Here is a 23,478-nt window from a genome sequence, read left to right as displayed (position 1 = left end):
CTTACCCAAATCATTTGGGTGGAATGTTTGGTAAGGTGAGATGATGGGTGTTTAAGAAGGTGGTTGATTGATTGAGTGATGTTTAATTTAAGAGAATGAAATGTGTATCAGCTTGATGTGAGAACAGACACGGTCTGTGCGGGATGCCAATATGGTAAAGCACATCAATTGCCATACGAGAAATCGAAGTTTAAAGCAAAAGAACCATTAGAGTTAGCTCACTTTGATGTGTTCGGGCTAGTCAAGCAACCATCAGTTGGCGAAATGCGGTACATAGTGACCTTCATTGATGACTTTTCTAGGTATGTGTGGGTTTTCTTTATGAAAGAAAAATCTGAAACTTTTTCAAAGTTTAAAGAGTTCAATAAGATAGTTGAAGGAGAAGTAGGAAAGAAGATTCGTTGCTTACGCACAGACAACGGGGGAGAATATAACTCGGATGAGTTCATTCTATACCTACGTGAATGCAAAATACGTCGTCAGTATACATGTGCCAATACACCACAACAAAATGGTGTAGTAGAAAGAAAGAATCGGCATCTTGCAGAAATTGGTCAGAGTATGCTATATGCAAAGAATCTACCTGGAAGGTTTTGGGCCGAAGCTATGAGAACAGCAGCCCATGTGATCAACAAACTTCCTCAACCAAGGTTAGAGTTTGTTTCACCCTTTGAGAAACTGTGGGACATAAAACCTATAGTTAGCTACTTTCAAGTATTCGGATGTGTATGCTATGTATTTGTTCTTGATCATTTACGTAGCAAGTTTGATAAGAAAATAGTCAGATGTATCTTTGTTGGATACGATAATCAGAGAAAGGGGTCGAGATGCTATGATCCTACAACTGGAAGCTGTTATACATCGCGAGATGTGGTATTCGACGAAGCATCTTCTTGGTGATCCTCAGGAAAAGAGGTGTTGCCAGACTCAAGAGAATTCAAAGACAAACTACAACAAAAGATGGAGGAGCACACTGTCAACATTCAACCAAGTTCAGATGAAGCTGGAAATCTGCATGACAGTGATGGTGATCAAGAGATGGCTCAGAATCCGTGGGAAACAGGTGTATATCAACAATCAGATCATCCTGAAGAAATAGAAGTATCAACCCCACAATCACAACTGAGAAGGTCAAACAGAATTCCCAAACCAAATCCCAAATATGCCAATGTAGCCATAGCTGAAGAAGCAACTGCTAAAGAACCCGAGACATTTGAAGAAGCATCACAAAACTCTAAGTGGATCAAAGCTATGGAAGAAGAAGTCACAACGCTAAAGCAAAATCAAACCTAGGATCTGGAATCAAAGACAAAAAATGTGAAACCCAAATGGGTTTACAAGATAAAACGTTGTCCAGATGGATCAATAGAGATATACAAGGCTAGATTGGTGACTCGAGGGTTTTCTCAACAATATGATGAAACGTATAGTCAGGTGAGGAAACTCACAAAAGGATCAAGTACTGGCAAAGTTCAAAAATTTTCATCGTCAGCTTGACATGATACATAAAGTGAGAGCTGGTGTTGAGGGGGAGTGTTGAAATTCAACATCAGCCCAAATTGGAAAAAGTCCACATTTATTGTCCAAGCCCAATGACAATTTAGAGCTCAATTTCTAGAATCTTCTTAGAGAAAACTCTAGATGTTTTTAGATAAGAGAAAAATAGAAAATTCTAGAATAATAGATATTTTGGTGGAAAACTTTAGACTAATAGACATTTTAGTGGAAATTTCTAGATGACAAATTATAACCATTAGATTAAAAATGTGTTGGCACAATCCTATCCATTAGTTAAGGAGATGCCACAAGTATAAATAGGGGTGAGTTCTCTCATTTTGTAAACAAGTAGTAAGAAAACAAGTTATGAGAAATAAGTTGTGAGTAAGAGGTATTGAGAGGTTGTAAAAAGTGTGAGTGTTTGTAAAAGTGTATTTTTTTTTAATAAAGTGTTATTTTCTTCTTCAACTTGTGAGTGATATTTTTATTGAGGGTATAGTACAAGTAAATTATTTACTTGTTTATATCTAATATTTGTGCATTCAGAGTCAAGTACTTTAGATTTTTCTCAACAGTTGGATCTTTTATCTGAGTTACTAACTATTGTTCTCTATAAATATAAAAGGTTATAATTGTGCATTGGTGGGTTGATGGTCGCTTTCAATTATTAATGGATTTATCCTATTCCTAACCCATCATATGCTTGTCCTCTTATCCATCTGACAAGGATATTTGTGATACTTGTGAAGAAAATTTTCAAAACGTGAACAACTTTTGAGGAAATTTCCATTCCAACTAATTTTTTATTTTAATTTTCAAAATATGAATAGCAAGATGACAGATTTTTCAATTTGACGACTAATTTAAATTAGCAAGACCACTGATTTTTTTTTTTAAGAGTGACAATCTCACTGATATAAATGGAATCATGATAATTTGATGCTCTTTATTTTTTTTTACACTTCCTTCTCAATATTATAGATCCGTTGCTTTGGGATATACAAGAACATATATTTATGATTTTGTACAATTCTGTGACAGTAGCTTACAAAAAAGGAGCATTAGATTATCACAACTCTTGTAAAAGTGATGATCTCACAAATTCACAGCTATTGAACTACTTTAAATTAATAAGAGAGATTGTCACTTTAAAAAAGTTTCGATTTGGATTTTCATGTTTTGGGAATTAAAATGAACGCTGAGTTGGAATTTGTTATATTCAACTCATGAAATGGTAATTTGTCCTAAATATTTTTGTTATTTATTTAATCACTTGCCAATCTAATTAGAAAAAAGGTGTTGATATTCTAACTAGAAAGTCTTCACTCGGTGAATACTCAACTGACGTGGCATGGACACGAAACCATAAATCTCTTTTCCTAGGATACACAACTGCACATCTTTATTCTAGTTCAAATATCATTGTTTTTAGAAAAATGCATAAATGACTTGAAATAACACTTCATGTAACATCTTGATTGTAGAGAACCATCAATTCTTTTCCTCTCTGGGATAACACTAATATCCCGAAGAAAAGCATCTGTCATTTTCTGCACACTTTGAGTGTTATTTCAAGTCACCACGGAAATGGTCATTTAATTAAGACAATTTCAATGAGAAAAATTCTAAAGTGATTTCAAATAGCATGCCAAGTAGTACAGAGTGTACTTGAGCATGTAGAAAACCATATATGTGAAAACGCCCTCGATCCGCGGGGTGCGCGGATCCGCTTTTGACCCTTGAGGTTTGGGAGTCGCCACCTAGTTATTACGGTCTAGGAACCGATCAATGACTCTAAACGGATAAAAACTAATCTAAAATCAAGAAAACTGAATTCGGGGATCATGTTACGGGATTAGAAGGTGTTAGGCACCAATCCCGCCCGGCCAAAGCCGATCTCTACTAAATTTCCAAGTAAATTACATTGCTAAAACCTAGATAAAAATAAATAAAAAAAAATTACCTTTCCGATGCAAGGACTTTATTCCCTCAGATCTGACAAAAAGAGCTCCTTGTACCGTGCTCCCTCGCTTCGTTCTGTTTCCGGATTTGACTTTCGATCTCCGAGGCAAGGTATCTCCTTGTTTTTGAATCTAAACTCTTCAAGTTCGTTGAGGATTTGGGGGTGTTTTTAGAAGGCTTTTGGGTGTTTTCTAGACTAAAATTGAAGGAGGGATGTTAGCTAAGGAGTTGGGGCTCCAAAACTAGGGTTTATGGGGGGCTAGGGGAGCTTCTAGACCTACTTCTCTTAGGGTTTATGATTTGATACGAAAATAGGGTGTGAGCACCTCTATATATAGATGTTTTTAGGGATTGATTTGGATAGAGTTAGTGTTTAATTAGAGATCTTTTAATTAGAGTTGTGTTTTAGTTTGACTTGTTTTAGGTAGAATTGTGTTTTAATTAGAATTGTTTTAGGTAGAATTGTGTTTTAATTCAAATTGTTTTAGGTAGAATTGTTTTTAAGTTAGAACTCTATTAGATAGAGTTATTATTTAATTAGATCTCTATTATGACTTTTGGTCTTATTTGATTGACTTTTAATGTTTTGACTTTAGTCTTAATTGATTGACTTTCAATATCTTGACTTTAGTCTTGCTTAATTGACTTTAATTTTGACTTCAGTTTCACTTGATTGACTTTAATACCTTGACTTCAGTCTTGCTTGATTTACTTTAAATTTTTGGAGAAGGCCCCTCCATTATTTCTTTAATTCTTTGAACCCCCAAATGGAGGGGTCCTTAAAGAAATATCCCACGAACCCTCAACAATTTTGCCTGAGAGTCCGATTGATCGATTTTTTAGGTTCAAAATTTTAAATTAATTTCATTAATATTTTACTTTAATTATTTAATGTTTTATTTATTAATTTCGAATTTTTTTAATTATAAAAATTGTGAAATTACCGTTTTGCCCCCAGAGAGGACTTTTCACGTTTTAAGTCGGTTTTTAATGTTCTAAGATGTTTTAGAATCAATTTTTCGTAAGGAATTCAATGGAAATATTATTTTGTGTTATTTATGAAATTTTTTGTGTGAAATGGTAGTGAACTTTATGAGGGGCATTTTCGTAATTTTGTCGAATTCTGTGAAAATTGACGAAATGATTTATTTGGTTTCGATTTGTTGTTTTATGTGTTTGAATGAGTTTTCCTAAGCGTAACGTAGGCTCTAGGGTTGTTTTGAGATTAGGGGTATTTTGGTAATTTGATAGTTTTTAGTGATTTTTATCGTGAAGCTTCTTTTTGGTTTGCAAGATGATGATTTCTATGTTTCTGGGGTTGTATTTACCTAGCGTAGCGTGGTTTCTAAGGTTTTGTTAGTTTGAGATACCTCATCCGGATTTCTGAAACACATCTGGTAACAAAATAAAGCAATGGAATACACATCCATCATTGGGAATCATTGCGATCGGGTTGACGAGTTGATTAATCAGGCGAGTGCAAAAATGGGGTGTCTACAGATGCCCCTCTTTGGCAGAGGGTTGAAGCAAACTAGATAGCAAATCTATTTTGGTAGATAGTGCGATATCCGAATGCCAAAGCTAGTGACAGTTCATTTTGCAGCCTGATTTAGCAATTCGTCAGGGTGTTCGGATCCTTGAGCGTAAAACTCTTCCCGAACTAAAAGGTTGTCAGGTCCTCGAGCTTGAACTCTCACTGACGATGTCAGATCCTCGAATTTTAGAAGATTCTCCCTGACTGATGCAAAAGTGCACGTGTGTGCAATGGTGTGATGCTGTGTGAAACTAAGTAAAAATGTGCCAGGTCCTAGAGATCTTCTCTCACTGACAATAATGATTCAAAATTGAGATGCACTTATGCAACGAAAATAATCATAGCAAGGTTTAATAAAGGTAATTGGAGTTATAACATTGTAGGAACTTCGTTAAATCCTATTTGAAATTCTTTTTAGAGTTCGAAAAAGTTTGAGTCTCATTTATCGGACTGGAGCCTATTGTAGCCAAGCTTCTCAGGCTAAGGAACTTAAACAATCCTATTAATTCAATATGATTTCAAACAAAGCTGGAGTCTCGTTTCTCGGACTCTGGCTAAGGTTTGCAGGAACTTAAACAATCCTATTAAAATTGAAGTCTCGTTTCTCGGACTCGAACTAAGGTTAATAGGCACTTCAAAAAGCCTATGATTCAAAACGTTGGAGTCTCATTTCTCGGACTCGAACTTAGGTTTATAGGCACTTCAAAAAGCCTATATATTATTCAAAAAGTTGGAGTCTCGTTTCTCGGACTCGAACTTAGGTTTGTAGGCACTTCAAAAAGCCTATTCATTCTATGATTCAAAAATTGGAGTCTCGTTTCTCGGACTCGAACTTAGGTTTGTAGGCACTTCAAAAAGCCTATTCATTCTATGATTCAAAAATTGGAGTCTCGTTTCTCGGACTCGAACTTAGGTTTGTAGGCACTTCAAAAAGCCTATTCATTCTATGATTCAAAAAGTTGGAGTCTCGTTTCTCGGACTCGAACTTAGGTTTGTAGGCACTTCAAAAAGTCTATTCATTTTATGATTCAACAAGTTGGAGTCTCGTTTCTCGGACTCGAACTTAGGTTTGTAGGCACTTCAAAAAGTCTATTCATTCTATGATTCAACAAGTTGGAGTCTCGTTTCTCGAACTCGAACTTAGGTTTGTAGGCACTTCAAAAAGCCTATTCATTCTATGATTCAACAAGTTGGAGTCTCGTTTCTCGGACTCGAACTTAGGTTTGTAGGCACTTCAAAAAGCCTATTCATTCTATGATTCAACAAGTTGGAGTCTCGTTTCTCGGACTCGAACTTAGGTTTGTAGGCACTTCAAAAAGCCTATTCATTCTATGATTCAACAAGTTGGAGTCTCGTTTCTCGGACTCGAACTTAGGTTTATAGGCACTTCAACAAGCCCATTCATTTTATGATTCAAAAAAATTGGAGTCTCGTTTCTCGGACTCGAACTTACTAAGCCACGTTTCTCGGGCTTAGATTTATAGGAACTTAAACAATCCTATTAATTGATTATATGATTCAAAATCGAGCTCAAAGTTTGAAAGATCAGGCCTTTATTGGCTTATCATGCATCTGGATTCGTAATTATCATTGGGTTTCGCCGGACTTTTAAGCTTTTGTATGATTTTCTTTTTATCATGTGATTAAGAACAAAAATTTTGGAATTAAATGACCTTCAAAAATGCCCCTAGTTTCAAGGTTGGCTTTAATTGGGACTTGACTACGAGACTGATGGAATGGATTACGCTTGAAAAATATGGACTCTGATGTATGATAGATAGAAGAACTGACATTCTCTTAAATTTAAGACTCTTAAGATTATCATATGTGCAATAAAGAATTGATCATTTTCTTTCGAATTTCTTTTGAAAAATGCTTGAGCTGGACTTAAAAAATCTTGATAAATATTAGAATAAAAGATCTTCCTCTTTCAAAGTGGTTGATGATTCTACATCTTCCATTAGCGAACACTTGAACAAGTAAACATACTTTTGAAGATCCTACAATGTTTAAGATGACTTCTGATTTTTTTCGACTTCAATATTGTCTTTGTCGGATGTGAACTCTTGGCTAAAAGACAAATATCGTGGCTTGAATGGTTCTGCAGTTTCTGCACAAGCTTCCTTCTTAATTTTTCTTCTTGACGGGACCTTTCCTCCCATTTGATGATGCCCTAATTTTTGCCTAGATCGCCTCTTTAGGTTTTCAATCTAGCGGGCTTTGTTTTTTTTTCTGATGATGCCTTGATTTTTGCCTAGGTCACCTTTTCAGGTTTTCAACCTAGCAGGCTTTCTTTTTTATGGTTATGCCCTAAATTTTGCCTAAGCCACCTTTTCAGGTTTTCGACTTAGCGGGCTTCTCTTTTTTTCTTGATGATCTTATATAACCAACTCGACAACTTCTCAGTCAATTAGCCTTCAGGAGGACTTAATAGGTGGGCTTAGGATATGGTTTAGAAAGAAAAGATATAAGGCTCAACTTCCCAAAATGCCCCTAGTTTGATATTCTCTCTTTTCTATCAATTATTTTGATTTTTTTTCTAAATGCCCCTAGTTTGGCATTCTTTTCTTTTTATCAATTCTTTTGATTCTTTTTTCTAATGCCCTTAGTTTGGCATTCTTTTCTTTTGAACATTTCAATAGTAGATTTTTCTTTTGGATGACACTTTCCTTAAGAGAATACATTTTTCTTTTAATGACCGGGCCTGAAGTAACTTCTCAGGTTGCCTACGTACCCCAAATATTTCTTTTTTTTCTTTTGGGATCAGGTCAAAACGTAGTTCATAATAAGATTCCCTCCCAAGGTTGGTCGGCATAGTTTAGAAAGAAGAGGCTATTGATTTTTTTTTTTTTTAGGCTGCGAGGGGCTAAAGACGGTTATATTTTTCTTGGTAAGACAGGAAAATGGTTCGACCAATGAAGGCCTCCTTTTGTGAAATACTACTTGATTTGGCCAAGGTTTTAGGAACTTGATGTCTTGATTGCTCTATCGAGTAAGGTCTTCTTTTGAGAATGAGTCTTCAATCTTCTTCTGAGAATGAATAATTTTCAGTCTTTTTTTTTATAAAGAGAAATCTTTAGTCTTCTTTTACAAAGTTGAGTGTGATTGACTTCTTTGTATTTGACGTTGACTTGTTCAACATTTTCCAAACTTCGAAAAAAACCATATATTCTTTCGCGAATGAGAACTCTTCTTTCTTAAGTGAAAAACATGATGAATCCCTTCTTTGCAGATCTTAACACCTTTGTTGATGGTTTCAAATACATCATTCTTGATAATATTTGATTTTGAAATTCACCCTCAACTTTAGGATTTGATCTATTTTGGTGCAATCTATCCATATTCTCACGAGACCATGCAGGAACGTTGTTGAATTTCTCAAGTAAATTTATTATTCTTCTAAGGAAAATGTAGTACCCATTTGCATTTCTTAAGTGTACTCTTTAATTCCAATATTTATTAAGTTTGATTAGTGAGCTCTAAGTTAGTCCTCATGTTAGATATTATGCTCAAATCATTATTACACGTATGATAATCAGAAGCTTCTATATTTTATTGGAATTGAAAAACATTGATTGACAAAACTCGACTACTGGATTTAAAGACTGACAAAAACTGGATTGAAACTCAAAGAAAACTTAGGGACAATTATCTACAAAGAGAGAAGGTCCTTCTTGGTGGATAGACTACTTGAACTTAACATTGGTATTTTGACTATACGACTCTTTTGACGGACCCAAAATAACACATATGAGGGTTTAGAACATTTAGAGGCACCTAAAATTAACCATTGATTCTGAATGTTTGACTCTTATCCACATGATTAAAGTTTCGATATAGAATAGCCTAAGTCCGGTGGAAAATATCAAATCCAAATGCACCATAAGTCTATAGTGACCAAGAAAGTGAGAAAGATTAGATGCGGGTCTACCCCTGATTGGGATTGAACCTTTGATCAGATAAATTAATTTGATCTTAAGATCAAATTTTTCTAGATAAAGTGGTCTGGATCTTTAAAAGTGAAACCAATTAGTCCAACTGATTTGGTATTGATCAGTTTGATCAATTTGTCCATTGGGTCAACTGGTTTAAGTGGTTCAAATTAATCAGTACATTTCACCGATTGGGTAGGACCGATATTGCGGGTTTTGTTTGATTATTCTGGATCGGTCCGCCCACCTACCTGTTGGTTGGATTGAATAAAGCAACCCAGGAACACCCATAGTCAATTCGGGTCGTGACCTATAGGAAGACTTCTAGACTCTAGGTTTACTACGTGCAATGCATTTTTATCTAGCCACCCTTGCCCAAGCACACCTATATAACTCTCGATACGTGGTGACTTGGTTTGATATACCGTATAGGTGATAATCTAAAACCTCAACTCACTTCTCTGAAGCCAAAAACAGCCAGTTTGATCTCCAGTTGAGAGGTGGCGCACAATGCTGAGCAAGGGCCCACTTAAATACCTCTTGTCTAGAATAGACGTAGTCTATCCCCCTCGTATAGTAGGGTACAGCGGGGCAAGATCTTGCTTAGGCACCGATTTTGACCAAGAAGTGCAATTGATATACTTAGATTACCTTTTATACCTACGGGTACGAGTCAAGAGTTGTAGCTTTCATAAATGGTTTGGCATCCCACGAGGGGACCGACCACGTACTAGTACTACGTTGGCAATCGGGACATGTGACTGTGTGGCTTACGATAGGTCAAAGGCTCAGGTCACTCCAGCCTGGGTGCATCAACATACTTCTCAGAATCACCTGATCAGATGGTATTGATGCCCCCAGTTTGATATACCCTAAGGTACGTGACTGGAGTTGTGGATTTCATGAATGACGTCGCATCTCCGAAGAGACCGGACCACGCACTAGTGCCACGTTGGCTAAATGGGACGTGTAAGTGAGTAAAACAGTAAACGTGCATGTGGTGTGTGCAAAACAGGGTGGGGTGTGCCCGGGACCTTTTTCAAACAAATGGGCCCATGGATCCAATCAAACCAATCATACATTTAATCAAAATCAAAATCATTCAAATCATATGAATATTCAATTAAGATCACATTATTCCCATCACATAAGCACATTAACATTACGATCAACATCAATCATGTATTTCAAACAAGATCATCAATAAATATGGCATATGATAATGATCAAACAAACATTGCAATAGGCATAATTTTTATAATTTTTATAATTTTTAAGGTCCAATCAATGATCACTTTTGGGTGATCCAAAATAAATTGAGATTCCAATAGGTGTTACATTGATGATAGAATGACAATGGTTGAGATGAGCTCACTCTCAAGAACATTAATTGTGCCAACATTAGATAAATTCAGATTTTCTGTAAATTAGGAAAATACAATCTGAACTTGCATCGATGATATCTAAGGCTCCCGATAACGAAATCGAGTGAACTCAAGTTCTAAATTAATCTACTCGATGAGATCTACATTTTATTAATAGGTGTCTAGACTTAATTCTCAACAGAATGTTCTGTAAAAAAGTTTTAACGTTGCTGTCCCAACTTTCATTCATAAATAATTCCAGATTTACAGATTGAACTTGTATCGATGATATCTAAGGCTTCCGATAACGAAATTGAGTGAACTCAGATTCTAAATTAATCTACTCGACGAGATCTACGTTTTATTAAGAGGTTCCCAGACTTAGTTCTCACTAGAATATTCTGTAAAAAAGTTTTAACGTTGCTGTCCCAACTTTCATTCAGAAATAATTTCAGATTTATAGATTGAACTTGCATCGATGATATCTAAGGCTTCCGATAACGAAATTGAGTGAACTCAGATTGTAAATTAATCTACTCGACGAGATCTATATTTTATTAAGAGGCTCCCAGACTTAATTCTCGCTAGAAAATTCTCTAAAAACGTTTTAATATTTCTGTCCAACCTCCATCATTCCATCATTTTCATAGGTTAATTTGAATCTTTCATTATTTAGGAGTCATCAAAAAGTGATCCTTAATTGGAAAAAAAAATGCAATACCCAAAATCATCTACAATCAAGATAAAAAAATAAATAAAGAGAAAAAATAAATAAAATAAATCCAACTAAATAAAAAAAAAACTAGGTCATCTTGGCAATGCTCCCATACTTGGGGTTTTTCAAGTTTGATCCTCAATAGTCCCCAGTGGAGTCGCCACTGAAAGCGCCCTCGATCCGCGGGGTGCGCGGATCCGCTTTTGACCCTTGAGGTTTGGGAGTCGCCACCTAGTTATTACGGTCTAGGAACCGATCAATGACTCTAAACGGATAAAAACTAATCTAAAACCAAGAAAACTGAATTCGGGGATCATGTTACGGGATTAGAAGGTGTTAGGCACCAATCCCGCCCGGCCAAAGTCGATCTCTACTAAATTCCCAAGTAAATTACATTGCTAAAACCTAGATAAAAAAAAATAAAAAAAAATTACCTTTCCGATGCAAGGACTTTATTCCCTCAGATCTGACAAAAAGAGCTCCTTGTACCGTGCTCCCTCGCTTCGTTCTGTTTCCGGATTTGACTTTCGATCTCCGAGGCAAGGTATCTCCTTGTTTTTGAATCTAAACTCTTCAAGTTCGTTGAGGATTTGGGGGTGTTTTTAGAAGGCTTTTGGGTGTTTTCTAGACTAAAATTGAAGGAGGGATGTTAGCTAAGGAGTTGGGACTCCAAAACTAGGATTTATGGGGGGCTAGGGGAGCTTCTAGACCTACTTCTCTTAGGATTTATGATTTGATACGAAAATAGGGTGTGAGCACCTCTATTTATAGATGTTTTTAGGGATTGATTTGGATAGAGTTAGTGTTTAATTAGAGATCTTTTAATTAGAGTTGTGTTTTAGTTTGACTTGTTTTAGGTAGAATTGTGTTTTAATTAGAATTGTTTTAGGTAGAATTGTGTTTTAATTCAAATTGTTTTAGGTAGAATTGTTTTTAAGTTAGAACTCTATTAGATAGAGTTATTATTTAATTAGATCTCTATTATGACTTTTGGTCTTATTTGATTGACTTTTAATGTTTTGACTTTAGTCTTAATTGATTGACTTTCAATATCTTGACTTTAGTCTTGCTTAATTGACTTTAATTTTGACTTCAGTTTCACTTGATTGACTTTAATACCTTGACTTCAGTCTTGCTTGATTTACTTTAAATTTTTGGAGAAGGCCCCTCCATTATTTCTTTAATTCTTTGAACCCCCAAATGGAGGGGTCCTTAAAGAAATATCCCACGAACCCTCAACAATTTTGCCTGAGAGTCCGATTGATCGATTTTTTAGGTTCAAAATTTTAAATTAATTTCATTAATATTTTACTTTAATTATTTAATGTTTTATTTATTAATTTCGAATTTTTTTAATTATGAAAATTGTGAAATTACCGTTTTGCCCCCAGAGAGGACTTTTCACGTTTTAAGTCGGTTTTTAATGTTCTAAGATGTTTTAGAATCAATTTTTCGTAAGGAATTCAATGGAAATATTATTTTGTGTTATTTATGAAATTTTTTGTGTGAAATGGTAGTGAACTTTATGAGGGGCATTTTCGTAATTTTGTCGAATTCTGTGAAAATTGACGAAATGATTTATTTGGTTTCGATTTGTTGTTTTATGTGTTTGAATGAGTTTTCCTAAGCGTAACGTAGGCTCTAGGGTTGTTTTGAGATTAGGGGTATTTTGGTAATTTGATAGTTTTTAATGATTTTTATCGTGAAGCTTCTTTTTGGTTTGCAAGATGATGATTTCTATGTTTCTGGGGTCGTATTTACCTAGCGTAGCGTGGTTTCTAAGGTTTTGTTAGTTTGAGATACCTCATCCGGATTTCTGAAACACATCTGGTAACAAAATAAAGCAATGGAATACACATCCATCATTGGGAATCATTGCGATCGGGTTGACGAGTTGATTAATCAGGCGAGTGCAAAAATGGGGTGTCTACAATATGTTTGTCCTTTAAATATGAGTGTCATTCACTCGGGAAAAACATAAGGTTACTAGACACCATGGCTTTAAATCTCGTATGAGATCGTGATGACTCGACTGAGTTGTCTTGGTATCATCCACCAATTAGACAGGTTGACAAATTGTCTGAAAGACATGGTTCTAGGCATTTTTTGAAATCTCGTCCGAGATGACTCAAATATATTGGATATCTCGTCTAAGATGACTCAGTCTCATTCATATCAAACAAGTTTTAAAACCATGCTTAATGAATCAAAGAAGGATTCTATATACCATAGAATTAAATGGACATAATCGACCTTATATGTTTTATTTTTCTGCTTTCTTCTAATAAATAAATTGGTAAACACGAACATGGAAGCCCAAGTACTTATGGAATTGTTGGGGGCGTTTTCATGTTTGCAAGAAACGTGGGATGGCATGCTTTCCTCTTTTAAAATAAAATAATTGTTTATGAAAATCTCCCTATGTGGTTTACATACACTATTTTCAAATAAAGAGTTGATATGAAATTATCTAAAGCTAGAGGGTGCAAATTAAAACTTACAGCAATCTAGGACATGGGTGTGATCTCCATGATTTGAAAAATGTGATTCCTAACTCTTCTCCAACTACCATGGTGGGCAGAAATGGGACAAGCATTATAAATTGGACAAGTGTCGTCCGCCTCCCTAATACTAGTTAATAAGTTCCCATCATTTTTAATGTGTTACACAGTGTTGGTGTTTGGAGTAGATTGTCTCCATTGTTTGATTTTGCAAGAACGAAGAGGAATCACTATATTGGCTTTGATTGTAAATAGCCTTCTGATTCCTTGATTTAATTGTTAAAGAGGGTTCTTGAATTAATTTGATTTAGAACCCACACTACAAGAAAATAGTGAATCTGGAACCAAATTATAAAACGGATTTTATCCGTTTCAAATTAAAAACGGGTTGAAACCGTTTTACCTGTTAAAGCCGTTTTAATCGTGTTTTAAATGTCGCATTTTCCGTCTCAACGAGCCACTCTCTCTGTCTCTCTCTCTCACTCTCTCTCACAGTCGATCCCTCAACCACTCGATCTCATCTCTCTCTCTCAGTCGCTCCTTCGATCGACCTCTCAGTCGATCCCTCAACCACTCGATCTCATCTCAATGTTAAAAGCCGTTTTAATAGATGAACATCAAAAGAGAAACATTCTTTGGATCCTCATTCTAACAGGAACGAAGAAGATGGCTGAACCGTAAGAGCCTGAGCAGTCTCCCTTCTTCATCTTCCATCTTCGATCGTCACATTCGGGCTCTTATTTTCACAGAAACGAAAAAAGGAAGAACCATAAGAGCTCGAGTAGGTTTGATCTTCCATTTTGACATTCCATCTTCGATCTTCACACAACCCTAACTCGATCTTTTCGATTTCATTCTTCACAAAATCCTAAATCTAATTTCGGATTTGTCTCTCAAATCCTAAATCGATCTTCACAAAACCCTAAATCTTATTTCGGATCTGTCTCTTAAACACAAAATTGATCTTGTTGATTTCTCTGTTTTCATTGAGATTTCAAGTTCAACATTGAAATTTTCAGAGAAGACTTCAATTTTCTGTTGGTGTGTAACACTAATCTCTATTAGTTTAAACACCTTCTCTCGTTACAGACCAAGTTATTCACATTATATCTTTGTTTTTTATCTTTAAGAGATAACCAAACAATAGTATAGCAACAGGACTTGAAAATGATGGGTTACATTCATTTCTTTGATAAATTTCTATTATGAGCAATAGTATAGCAACATATTGCTTTGGTAGTTATGACAATAGTATAGTAGGATAGTTTTTGATTTTGTATCCCAATGTAACTTTTGCAAGTCAAAAGACTGGACCTGGCAGGTACTTAAAAAGTTCCTATTTTCTTGAATATGTATGCATAAAAATTCTTGATTTTCTATAATATGTTTCCTTCTGTGTGCAGCAACAGTTTAGAAATTTCCATGTGATGCTAGTTCAAGCTATGATGCAATAGGTTTGGTTCCCTATTTTTCCATGAGCAATTTCCCATGTAATGTGCAGTAGATTATCCACTGGTTTAAATTGCTTCCCTGTTTCTCCATGAGCAATTTCCCATGTAATGTGCAGTTTTCAATTGGGTGGAAACAACACTTGTGATCTTACATTTGTTACGATTCTACAAATTGATCATTCTGAACTAAAATCATGCTTTTAAGTGTCAAAATCACATTATATAAAATAGCCTGACCCCCAAGAGTTACATATAAGTATATATAAAAAATAAAGGGACGATGCCCATGACGTGCAGTGTACGTGTGGGATGAACCAAATTCTTATTGAATTTTTTACTTTTATTATTAATTATAAGGAATGCATGCATGTTTTTCAGTACACACCATTGAATGCTACACTGCTCTTCAAATTACTTAATCTTAGCTAAGTCAAGAAGATGACTTTTTGTATTACAATGTTGGCATACAGTGATCTTTCCTACAACAACTTCTCAGTAGGAAACTCGGGGGCAGTTGGTTGTCAACAGCGGAATGTGTAAGAATACTCCTTTAAATTCTGGCTTCTTTATAGTTTCTATCTTCATATGGTTAATTATCTTCTTTCTAATTCGATACTTTTTTGTTTTTTGTTTTTTACTTTGGATTATTTTCTTTAGAAACTTATTTGGAAGTTCTTCTTTGGGGAATAACTCATAAGTCACTAATACATCTTTTTATTGTGACATTGCATCATAATAAATTTCTTAGATTATCAAAACTGTTTATGAAAATCATCTTCAGTTCATTTCTTTGTTATATATAAGCATGCGCAATCTAATCTCGTAATGCTGACATGCTTTGGACCTTTTATATTGATCAAGAAGTGGAGTGGTTCCATGTTTGAGGAGCTTTCGTTGTCCATGAAGTAAGGCTGTGTTTTTTTTTTTTTAATTTCTTTTTTGGGGATTCACATTTGTTTGGAGATTAGTTTCTATTTTTCCTTCAGTTATATTATAAATGTCATCTGTTTATATTATTAACGTGTAGTGGTTCCTGTATTTTCTCTCCTATCAAAAAAGCAAATTAGCTTCTCTTGATAATAAAAAAAATTCCTTAAATTTTTTCAAAACTTGTAGCTTTTAATCCACAAGTCAGCTTGTAGTAAAAGTGAATACGTTCGAGGGCTCGCATTAAGATCTTCTAATCATATTCATTATTAAAACTATTTCTATGTAGCCATAATATATATATATATATATATATATATATATATATATATATATATATATATATATATATATATATATATATATATATATATATTGTTTCAATTTAGAATTCTAAAATACTTTTTGAGAACTTCAAAGCTAGTAACGTAGTTATTTTAAGTTACCCACTAAGTATTTCTTCCTTTTCTAACCAACACCTATTAAGCATCTCGCTCAATTGATTGACAATTTATTCATTAAAAACACCTTAAGCACATTTTCCTCCCAGTTCCTAAATAGAAAAGAAATTAAAACTGAAAGAAAGGGAAAAATCTAACTTTGTAATAAGGCTTATAACCACTGAGCATTAATCTATAAGTACTTTTGGTTCCAGACTGGTATTCGTTACATATAAACTGCGATGGAAGAGAAGTTACTATCAATGGAAATACTACATACCATGACGATATAGACTCAGCTGGTGCTTCAAAGTTTATCCAAAGTAGATATAACTAGGCATTAAGTACCACGGGAAACTTCATGGACAATGATAATGATGTGGACCCCTACACAACAACGAATATATTCAGACTCACGATGAACAACTACCAATTATACACGACAGCACGCATTTCTCCCATCTCTCTCACATATTATGGATTCTGTCTACTAAAGGGAAACTATACCGTGAATCGTCACTTTGCGGAGATAATGTTTACAAATGATACAACATATAGTAGCCTTGGAAGATGTATATTTGACATTTACATTCAGGTATGTTAAAACAGAACTACGAATATATGCTTTTATTATTAGCATATAAATTAAATGTCAGAGTTAACTAGATTAATTTTATTGCAGGGAAATTTAGTACTGAAGGATCTCAATATTGAGGATGAAGCGGGCGGTGCTGATAAGGTAGTCATAAAAACATTTAAAGCGGTTGTGACGAGTACTTTAGAGATTTGCTTATATTGGGCTGGGAAGGGAACAACTGGGATCCCTGTTAAAGGAACCTATGGTCCTCTTATATCAGCAATTTCTGTGAACCCTGGTGAGTTACCCCGAATACACGTAGTATACCTCAAATTTTCCTTTATTTTACTGTACAATACTGGTTATCCTTCTTTTGGCATATGTCTAGATACTAAGTGGTACTACTAGTTGTATTTGGATAACCCCTCTAAAGTTTTACTACTACTAGTAATGTTTCTTCTCACTATAAGGTTCTTTATCAACAAAGTACTTTTACTTTTTTAGTTATATTGTTTAACTATATGTTTTTGTGTCAACTAACCCCTTTTTAATTCCGCCATTGTAAAATTAATATTTTACACTGCCGGTCCCAAGTCCGGATAAAGGAGGAGGGAAAAGGATGATCCAAAGAGTATTAAAGTGCTAACAGGTATTGCTTTTCTTCATCTTTTTTCTCATTCTCACATATAGAAGTATTAATAGTGAGGTTAGTAATGAGAGTTTCTTATAATAAAAAAATAAAAAATAAAAACAGTATGAGTGGTTTAACACTTTCAATTGAATTGGTATGAGTGAATTATATGTTGTGGAATTCATCTTCAAATGAAATATTTCTGAAATCAGTAGTACTTTCAATTACAGAACTCGAGGGAGTTGAAGAATTGGGACATATAAGCACGTCGGTTTCAATTTGATTGGTGTGAGTGATCAGTATTTTACAGAATTCATCTTGGAGCCCCCCAGCCATTATGATCTGTAATTCAGAACTGTTGATCTTCCTAGGACCAGTAGTGGATACAGTAACAGACTCCATCAATTGTTGGATCTCATCGACAGCACTTAAGCATCGATCTCCTTCTTGTTGATCGCTATCAAATATTGTACATTCTCTTGCTTCTACCAATGCTACGGAATCCCGTTTTAAGATGAGCGTCTCTGCTGCTTTGAATTCTATTGCTGCTTTCTTCTCCAATGATTCCATCTTGGGATCGAAAAACATTTATTAGATCGGTAAAGCAAAAAATTTAATGAAAAGGTAGAATTTGTTGATGTTGTTTTTGTGAGAGTGATTACTACTGGTTAAACTTGGACTACAAACAACAATTATTATTATTATTATTTAATTTTTTATTATTAGAAATTATGATCTAGCTAGTAAGCTGTGGTTTTGTTTCAATCTTATTTCTCGAAGCATTTTGAAGATCTCTTTGTGAGGGGCAGATCTTTTTTGTTTTTTGGTTAGTACCTGTAGGCTGTAGCACATAGTAGAGATGCCCATTTTGTTTTCAAACTGATGACATGCTCCCTTGACCTAGGTCTTCTCTGAGAGAATAATTTAAATGAGTTATATAACCTCATCTTCAACATTTTTCATAAGCCATGATTTACTAACATGTCACTGTTAGATTCTCCTGCCTCAAGCCCAACTGCCAGCGACACCAACTTCAAGGGGTTCACTTACGTGAGGCCTGCTGCTTCTTTTCTTCAGAGGAATGACTGAATTACCTCCTATTTTCTCTCTTTAAATTTAATTAGGCGCGCTGATGTGAGTTGGTGGTGGTTCTCACCAGTGAATCTATATATGCTAACAGTGGTTATGAATGACAATCATCCTATTTTGTGTTTCCATTTTCACGTTGTGGTTTTGACAATGGCATTATTTATCCTCCCCTAATATCAACAATCTTCAGATGCCTTACCATTTGATTGCTCTGGCCAAACTCTAAATCTATTTGTGGTTTAGAATTTGATGCCATGTAACAAAAGGCCTGTCGAGAAACAAAATCCAATGGTCATTTGATGTCTGTATGTTGCAGGTACTGGAGATACCGACCAAGAACAATTCGTTGGTGGAGTAGAGGGCTTTACAGAATTGGTAAAAAGGGCTTTCGATTGGCTGGCCTTCTCTTCTGAATGAAATTTCATTCAGAGTGTACTGATGATGACCACTATTTTTATTGCTGTGATGAAGCAGCAGTGCAGTGGTTCTCTCTGTAGATTGTAATGAAAATAATTAACATATTAAGTAGGTAATATGTTGGTGGTTGAGAGCAGCATCAATGTTTTGGTTAAGTAATGGGTCATGTTTAGTAAATAAATTGATCTGTGAGACAGGTTCTGTTTTGAGTATAATAATGGTAAGAAATAATTTTATTTTGTGACGAAGATGACAAGGTAGTAAGTATGATCCGTGGAATTTGTTGGGGGCCTTGGGTTCAGTCCTTTTGGCTACTCTTTTACAATGTTATCAAGGAAAAATGCCTCTTTGGTTCTTGAAAGGGCAGATTCTTCTCTTTTGATCTAAATTTTTTACATATATTTTATTAAACTTATGGGTGTTGTGTTGGGTGATGGCAACACAGATTCTAAATCTATTTGTGGTTTAGAATTTTTTACCCTATTTTATTAAACTAGGGTGGTCTCTGTTTGTGCAGATCTCTCTCAATTGTATTCTCATGTCATCTATCTTGGGTCAAGAAGATTGAATTTCATTCAGTCCAAGTCTGATCCAAATCCAAAGCCCACCTCTATGACAAACAGTGCTCAAGAACAATTTCATTCATTGTAAGTTCCAACTCCAACTTACTTCTTCAATCTAGCATAACTTGGTAGTCTTTTTAACAGAAATATTATTCTCTATGAGCCTCAAATTCTTTGAATCACTTCTATAAGAATCATGATTGCAATATCAATTGTTTGGTGAAGATATACAAGAAGTATTTTTTGGAGTGTAAAAACACTTCCAAAAGTCACGAGGGTTTGGGTGAAAAACAGCTTATACATTCTTAATTGTGTTTTTATTGACCATACTGTCCCTTAAACAAGAGTAAGAGTTAATAGTAGAAATATGCAGGGGTATCTTAGCCATTAACAAAACAAATTTGTATCTTGGTACCAGGAGACATTATCAGCATGTGAAATCCATACAGCACAGGAAGTACAAAGAGGGAATTGATAACTTGTTGGTGCTTCTTATTGGAGGGATTCCAATTGCTATGCCAACTGTGTTGTCTGTTACTATGGCTATTGGGTCTCATAGATGTCTGAACAAGGTGTCATCACTAAGCGTATGACTGCCATTGAAGAAATGGCTGGGATGGATGTGCTTTGCAGTGACAAGACTGGGACTTTGACCCTCAACAAGCTTACTGTGGACAAATCCATGATCGAGGCCATTGTTATAGCTACTAGAGTCCACACATTCTTCGGTAAGGCTGCATAGGTTTTGACTATTTATGAGCTTTATTTTAGTCTGTATTTTCAATCCACATCACATCATTAGTTGTGGCTATCACTATATTTCAGTTTTGGTGAACATTAATGTGGGTACATAGCACAATATTGACATGAATCATCACCACCTCTATCCCAACTATATTGACATAAATCACATTCCTCCATCAATAATTCTTTGTAAAACAATAGCTATTTATTGTGTTCCATAGATAGTGAAATAATTGATTAGACAGCTATCTGCATCATCTTTGAGAGTGGAAGCTTATCTGTATCATCTTTGGTTGATCAGGAGCACTTATTTCAAACACTTTTTTGAAGGTGCGGAAACTCATCGTGAGAGTATGCAATGTGGTGACACGAAAGAATTCTTTTATTGGTAGTTGCGGGCATTGCGGGGATCATAAAGAAGATAAGGAAGGATGGGAGTGATGGCATTGCTTCCTTGTAAGCACTTGTGCTTGTGTAATGATTGTGAATGGTTTATCGATGCATTGTAATTTTGGATTTGTAAATTATGACTCATTGCAGTTCTTTTTGTGTATAAATTAATGTGATAGAGAACCTTGATGTTCTCTATTTGGATCTATTTTAATCGTGGGTAACAGGCAAGTAGCAAAAAAAAAAATTTAATAATAATAATAATTTTAGATATCAATTTAAGATATCGGTTTATAACCGATGTCTAAAGTCTCAGACGTAAGACATCAGTTCTATAAAATCCGATGTCTCAAATCTTTTTGAGGTACTGTGTGCTGTTATATAAAGACGTAGATTAGGAAGGGTTTTAAGCCGTTCCAAATTCCGAGATCTGGAACGGTTTTTAACCGTTTCAAATCATGATATATAGAACGGCTTTCAGCCGTTTAACCTCATTAACGACGCCTCGATTAAAGACGGTCTGCAAGCCGTTTCATAGTGGCTTAGGAACGGTAATAAACCGTTCCTAATTGCCATATTTGTTGTAGTGCCATTAGGAATTACCACTCATTGATGTATCACAACTCACATTCCGTCTTGTCTACTAACAAAATTTGACATTTTCATGATTAGAGAGGGTAGAAATTGGTAATTAAATATATTTTCAACAATAGTAGACATGACTTTAGTCCGAATTGAATAGGAGAATGATTCGTTTACACCAACCTTAGTATTTGGGATAAGGCTTCGATGATGATGATGATAAGTTATAATTGAACATGATCTTTCCAATGTTAACTAATAAAATCCTAATGGAGTGGCTGGGGACCATATATAGAAAATTCCCGAATAAGATGTCAAGTAGAAGCTGCCAAGTGACTAATTTAGTGGTACCAGAATAGAGCCTTACAAAAACAACAATTTTTTGTTTTGTAGGCTGTCATTATCTTTGAGTAATATTTCATTCAACTACATTTCTTTTTCTATTCTATTTAAAGGTAAGCAGTACTTTGGGATTAGGCCCTAAAGAGAGTCAAACATTTTTTCAATGCATGGGTTAAAAGTTTTGGAATTGATTGATCTTTTGTAGGGATGATCTCTTCAGCCCATTCTGAAACTTATACTCATAAAAAATGGTTTACAAAAATTGGACGGTACACAATTCTTCAACTTGTAAACCAGGGTTAGAAGTTTCAGAATGGGCTGATTTTTGGTGAGGATGATCTCTTCAGCATAGAGATCATCTTCACAAAAAAATCAGTGCATTCCGAAACTTCCAACCCTTATTTTGAAAAATATTTGACACAATGTTTAACTCTCTTTAGGGCTTCCGATCACTTCCCAATTGAGATAATTCAATTTACTCCAATGATAGTGAAGAAAATGACCACTTGCTCTTTAAATGTCATTATAGTAGTGAGGTGTGGAAAAGAATCCTTTCCTTGGCTGGAATTACAGGGAGATGGTGGGCACTGTGGAAGATGAAGTTATCTTCATTGGTTATAACCATTCTAGTATTTCAACTATCCTCACTACTTTATTTTGTTCTAAGATCTTCCATATTTGGTGAGTACTAACTTTTTGATCAGTGTGACCTCAATGGTGACCCTCAATGTCAGCTTATCTTCTCTGATGTTCGAGGATCTCTTGATGGCGTCGTCACCTCTAATACACACTTGTCCAATGCATATTAACATACCAGATTCAATGGCTCAAAGCCATCGAATGTAGGTTTTTCGACAATTCAAAGCCGTTGAATTTAGCTTTTTCGACGATTTTCAAGTTCGACAAAAAATAATCTCTATGGTTTATAGTCGTCAATTTTTTTTTTTTTTTTGACATGGCCCAATTTAACGGGTGAAATTGTCGAATTTTGAAAAATTCAATGATTTTAACTTGTCTAATTTAGGGTATTTTCAAGTAGTGTAAAGTATAAAGGACTTTTATAAAATCATCAAGAAAAATTGTACAAACCTCTAGGAAATCTGAGCTTGAGAGGATTAGGATAATAAAAAATAAATAAATATACGAGTCTTGATAATCTGACTACCTCATGTGGCACACTCAATGGACTCTCTTGATGTGATAAGTTGGGGAATTGTAGATTTGTATGCCTCAAGATACATGATTCTCTCAAGACACTTTTTTATGGGGAAGTGCAATTTTATATCCCGATACATATAGATATACGGTTCTCAAACTTATCACATCAGAAGAGTCCATTGAGTGTGTCAGGTGGGGTAGTCAGATTATCACAGTTCATATATTTATTTATTTATTTTTATTATCCTAACCTTCTCAAACTCAGATTTCTGAGCTTAATCTATACTATGTCAAGGAAGTTAGGGCTTTCGCCTACTTGGGTCTAAGGAACCTTGAGTCTCGAGGCGAGAAGCCAAGCTTTGCAGCTGATGGTAATATTGAAAAAGTTTCTAATATCATATGTTGGAAGGGTTTGGCCCCGGTCTTATTCTCATAACTAAGATTCCATTCTTCGAAACAGGGGCACCCGGCTAACCCTTGAGATACATGGTTCCCTCGAGACACAATTTTTTGTGGGGCCTGAGTCGTATAGATATATTATTCCCCAACTTATCACATTAGGAGAGTCCATTGAGTGTGCCACGTGGGATAGTCCGATTATCACGATTCTAAATATATCACTAGAAAATTGAACCGATACGTAATAAACTCACGAAGATTTT

General features: G+C 35.1%; 1 protein-coding gene across 24 annotated transcripts; it reads left to right on the top strand.

Annotated features, from left to right (window-relative positions):
• Window positions 1-13,949: 13,949 nt before the first annotated feature.
• On the top strand, window positions 13,950-20,948 carry LOC147411158 (putative LRR receptor-like serine/threonine-protein kinase At1g07650). 24 transcript variants are annotated; one of them, XM_086445339.1, is made up of 10 exons: window positions 13,950-14,286; window positions 14,909-14,959; window positions 15,427-15,492; window positions 15,821-15,861; window positions 16,539-16,918; window positions 17,006-17,549; window positions 17,762-18,130; window positions 18,937-19,684; window positions 20,019-20,328; window positions 20,646-20,948. In XM_086445339.1, exons 5-6 carry the CDS (start codon window positions 16,685-16,687, stop codon window positions 17,306-17,308), a joined length of 537 nt encoding a protein of 178 aa, XP_086301465.1. In that variant the 5' UTR covers window positions 13,950-14,286; window positions 14,909-14,959; window positions 15,427-15,492; window positions 15,821-15,861; window positions 16,539-16,684; the 3' UTR covers window positions 17,309-17,549; window positions 17,762-18,130; window positions 18,937-19,684; window positions 20,019-20,328; window positions 20,646-20,948. The 24 variants fall into 24 exon arrangements, with proteins under 24 accessions (XP_086301465.1, XP_086301458.1, XP_086301491.1 ...); XM_086445332.1 differs by having other exon boundaries at window positions 15,818-15,861; XM_086445365.1 differs by lacking the exon at window positions 14,909-14,959.
• Window positions 20,949-23,478: the final 2,530 nt, after the last annotated feature.

The sequence above is a fragment of the Akebia trifoliata genome, chromosome 1, assembly GCF_017979445.1.
Source record: "Akebia trifoliata isolate Shusen 1 chromosome 1, ASM1797944v1, whole genome shotgun sequence".
NCBI lineage: Eukaryota > Viridiplantae > Streptophyta > Magnoliopsida > Ranunculales > Lardizabalaceae > Akebia > Akebia trifoliata.
Note: the sequence above shows the minus strand (reverse complement) of the source record. Positions and strands in the feature narration are given on the sequence as shown.

What these genes read in the sequence shown, in the direction of transcription:
- LOC147411158 (XM_086445357.1), top strand. Translation starts at nt 16,685, where the DNA reads ATGGACAATGATAATGATGTGGACCCCTACACAACAACGAATATATTC. An exon ending in TATTTGACATTTACATTCAG is followed by an intron (nt 16,919 to 17,005) that starts GTATGTTAAAAC and finishes ATTTTATTGCAG; the next exon opens with GGAAATTTAGTACTGAAGGA.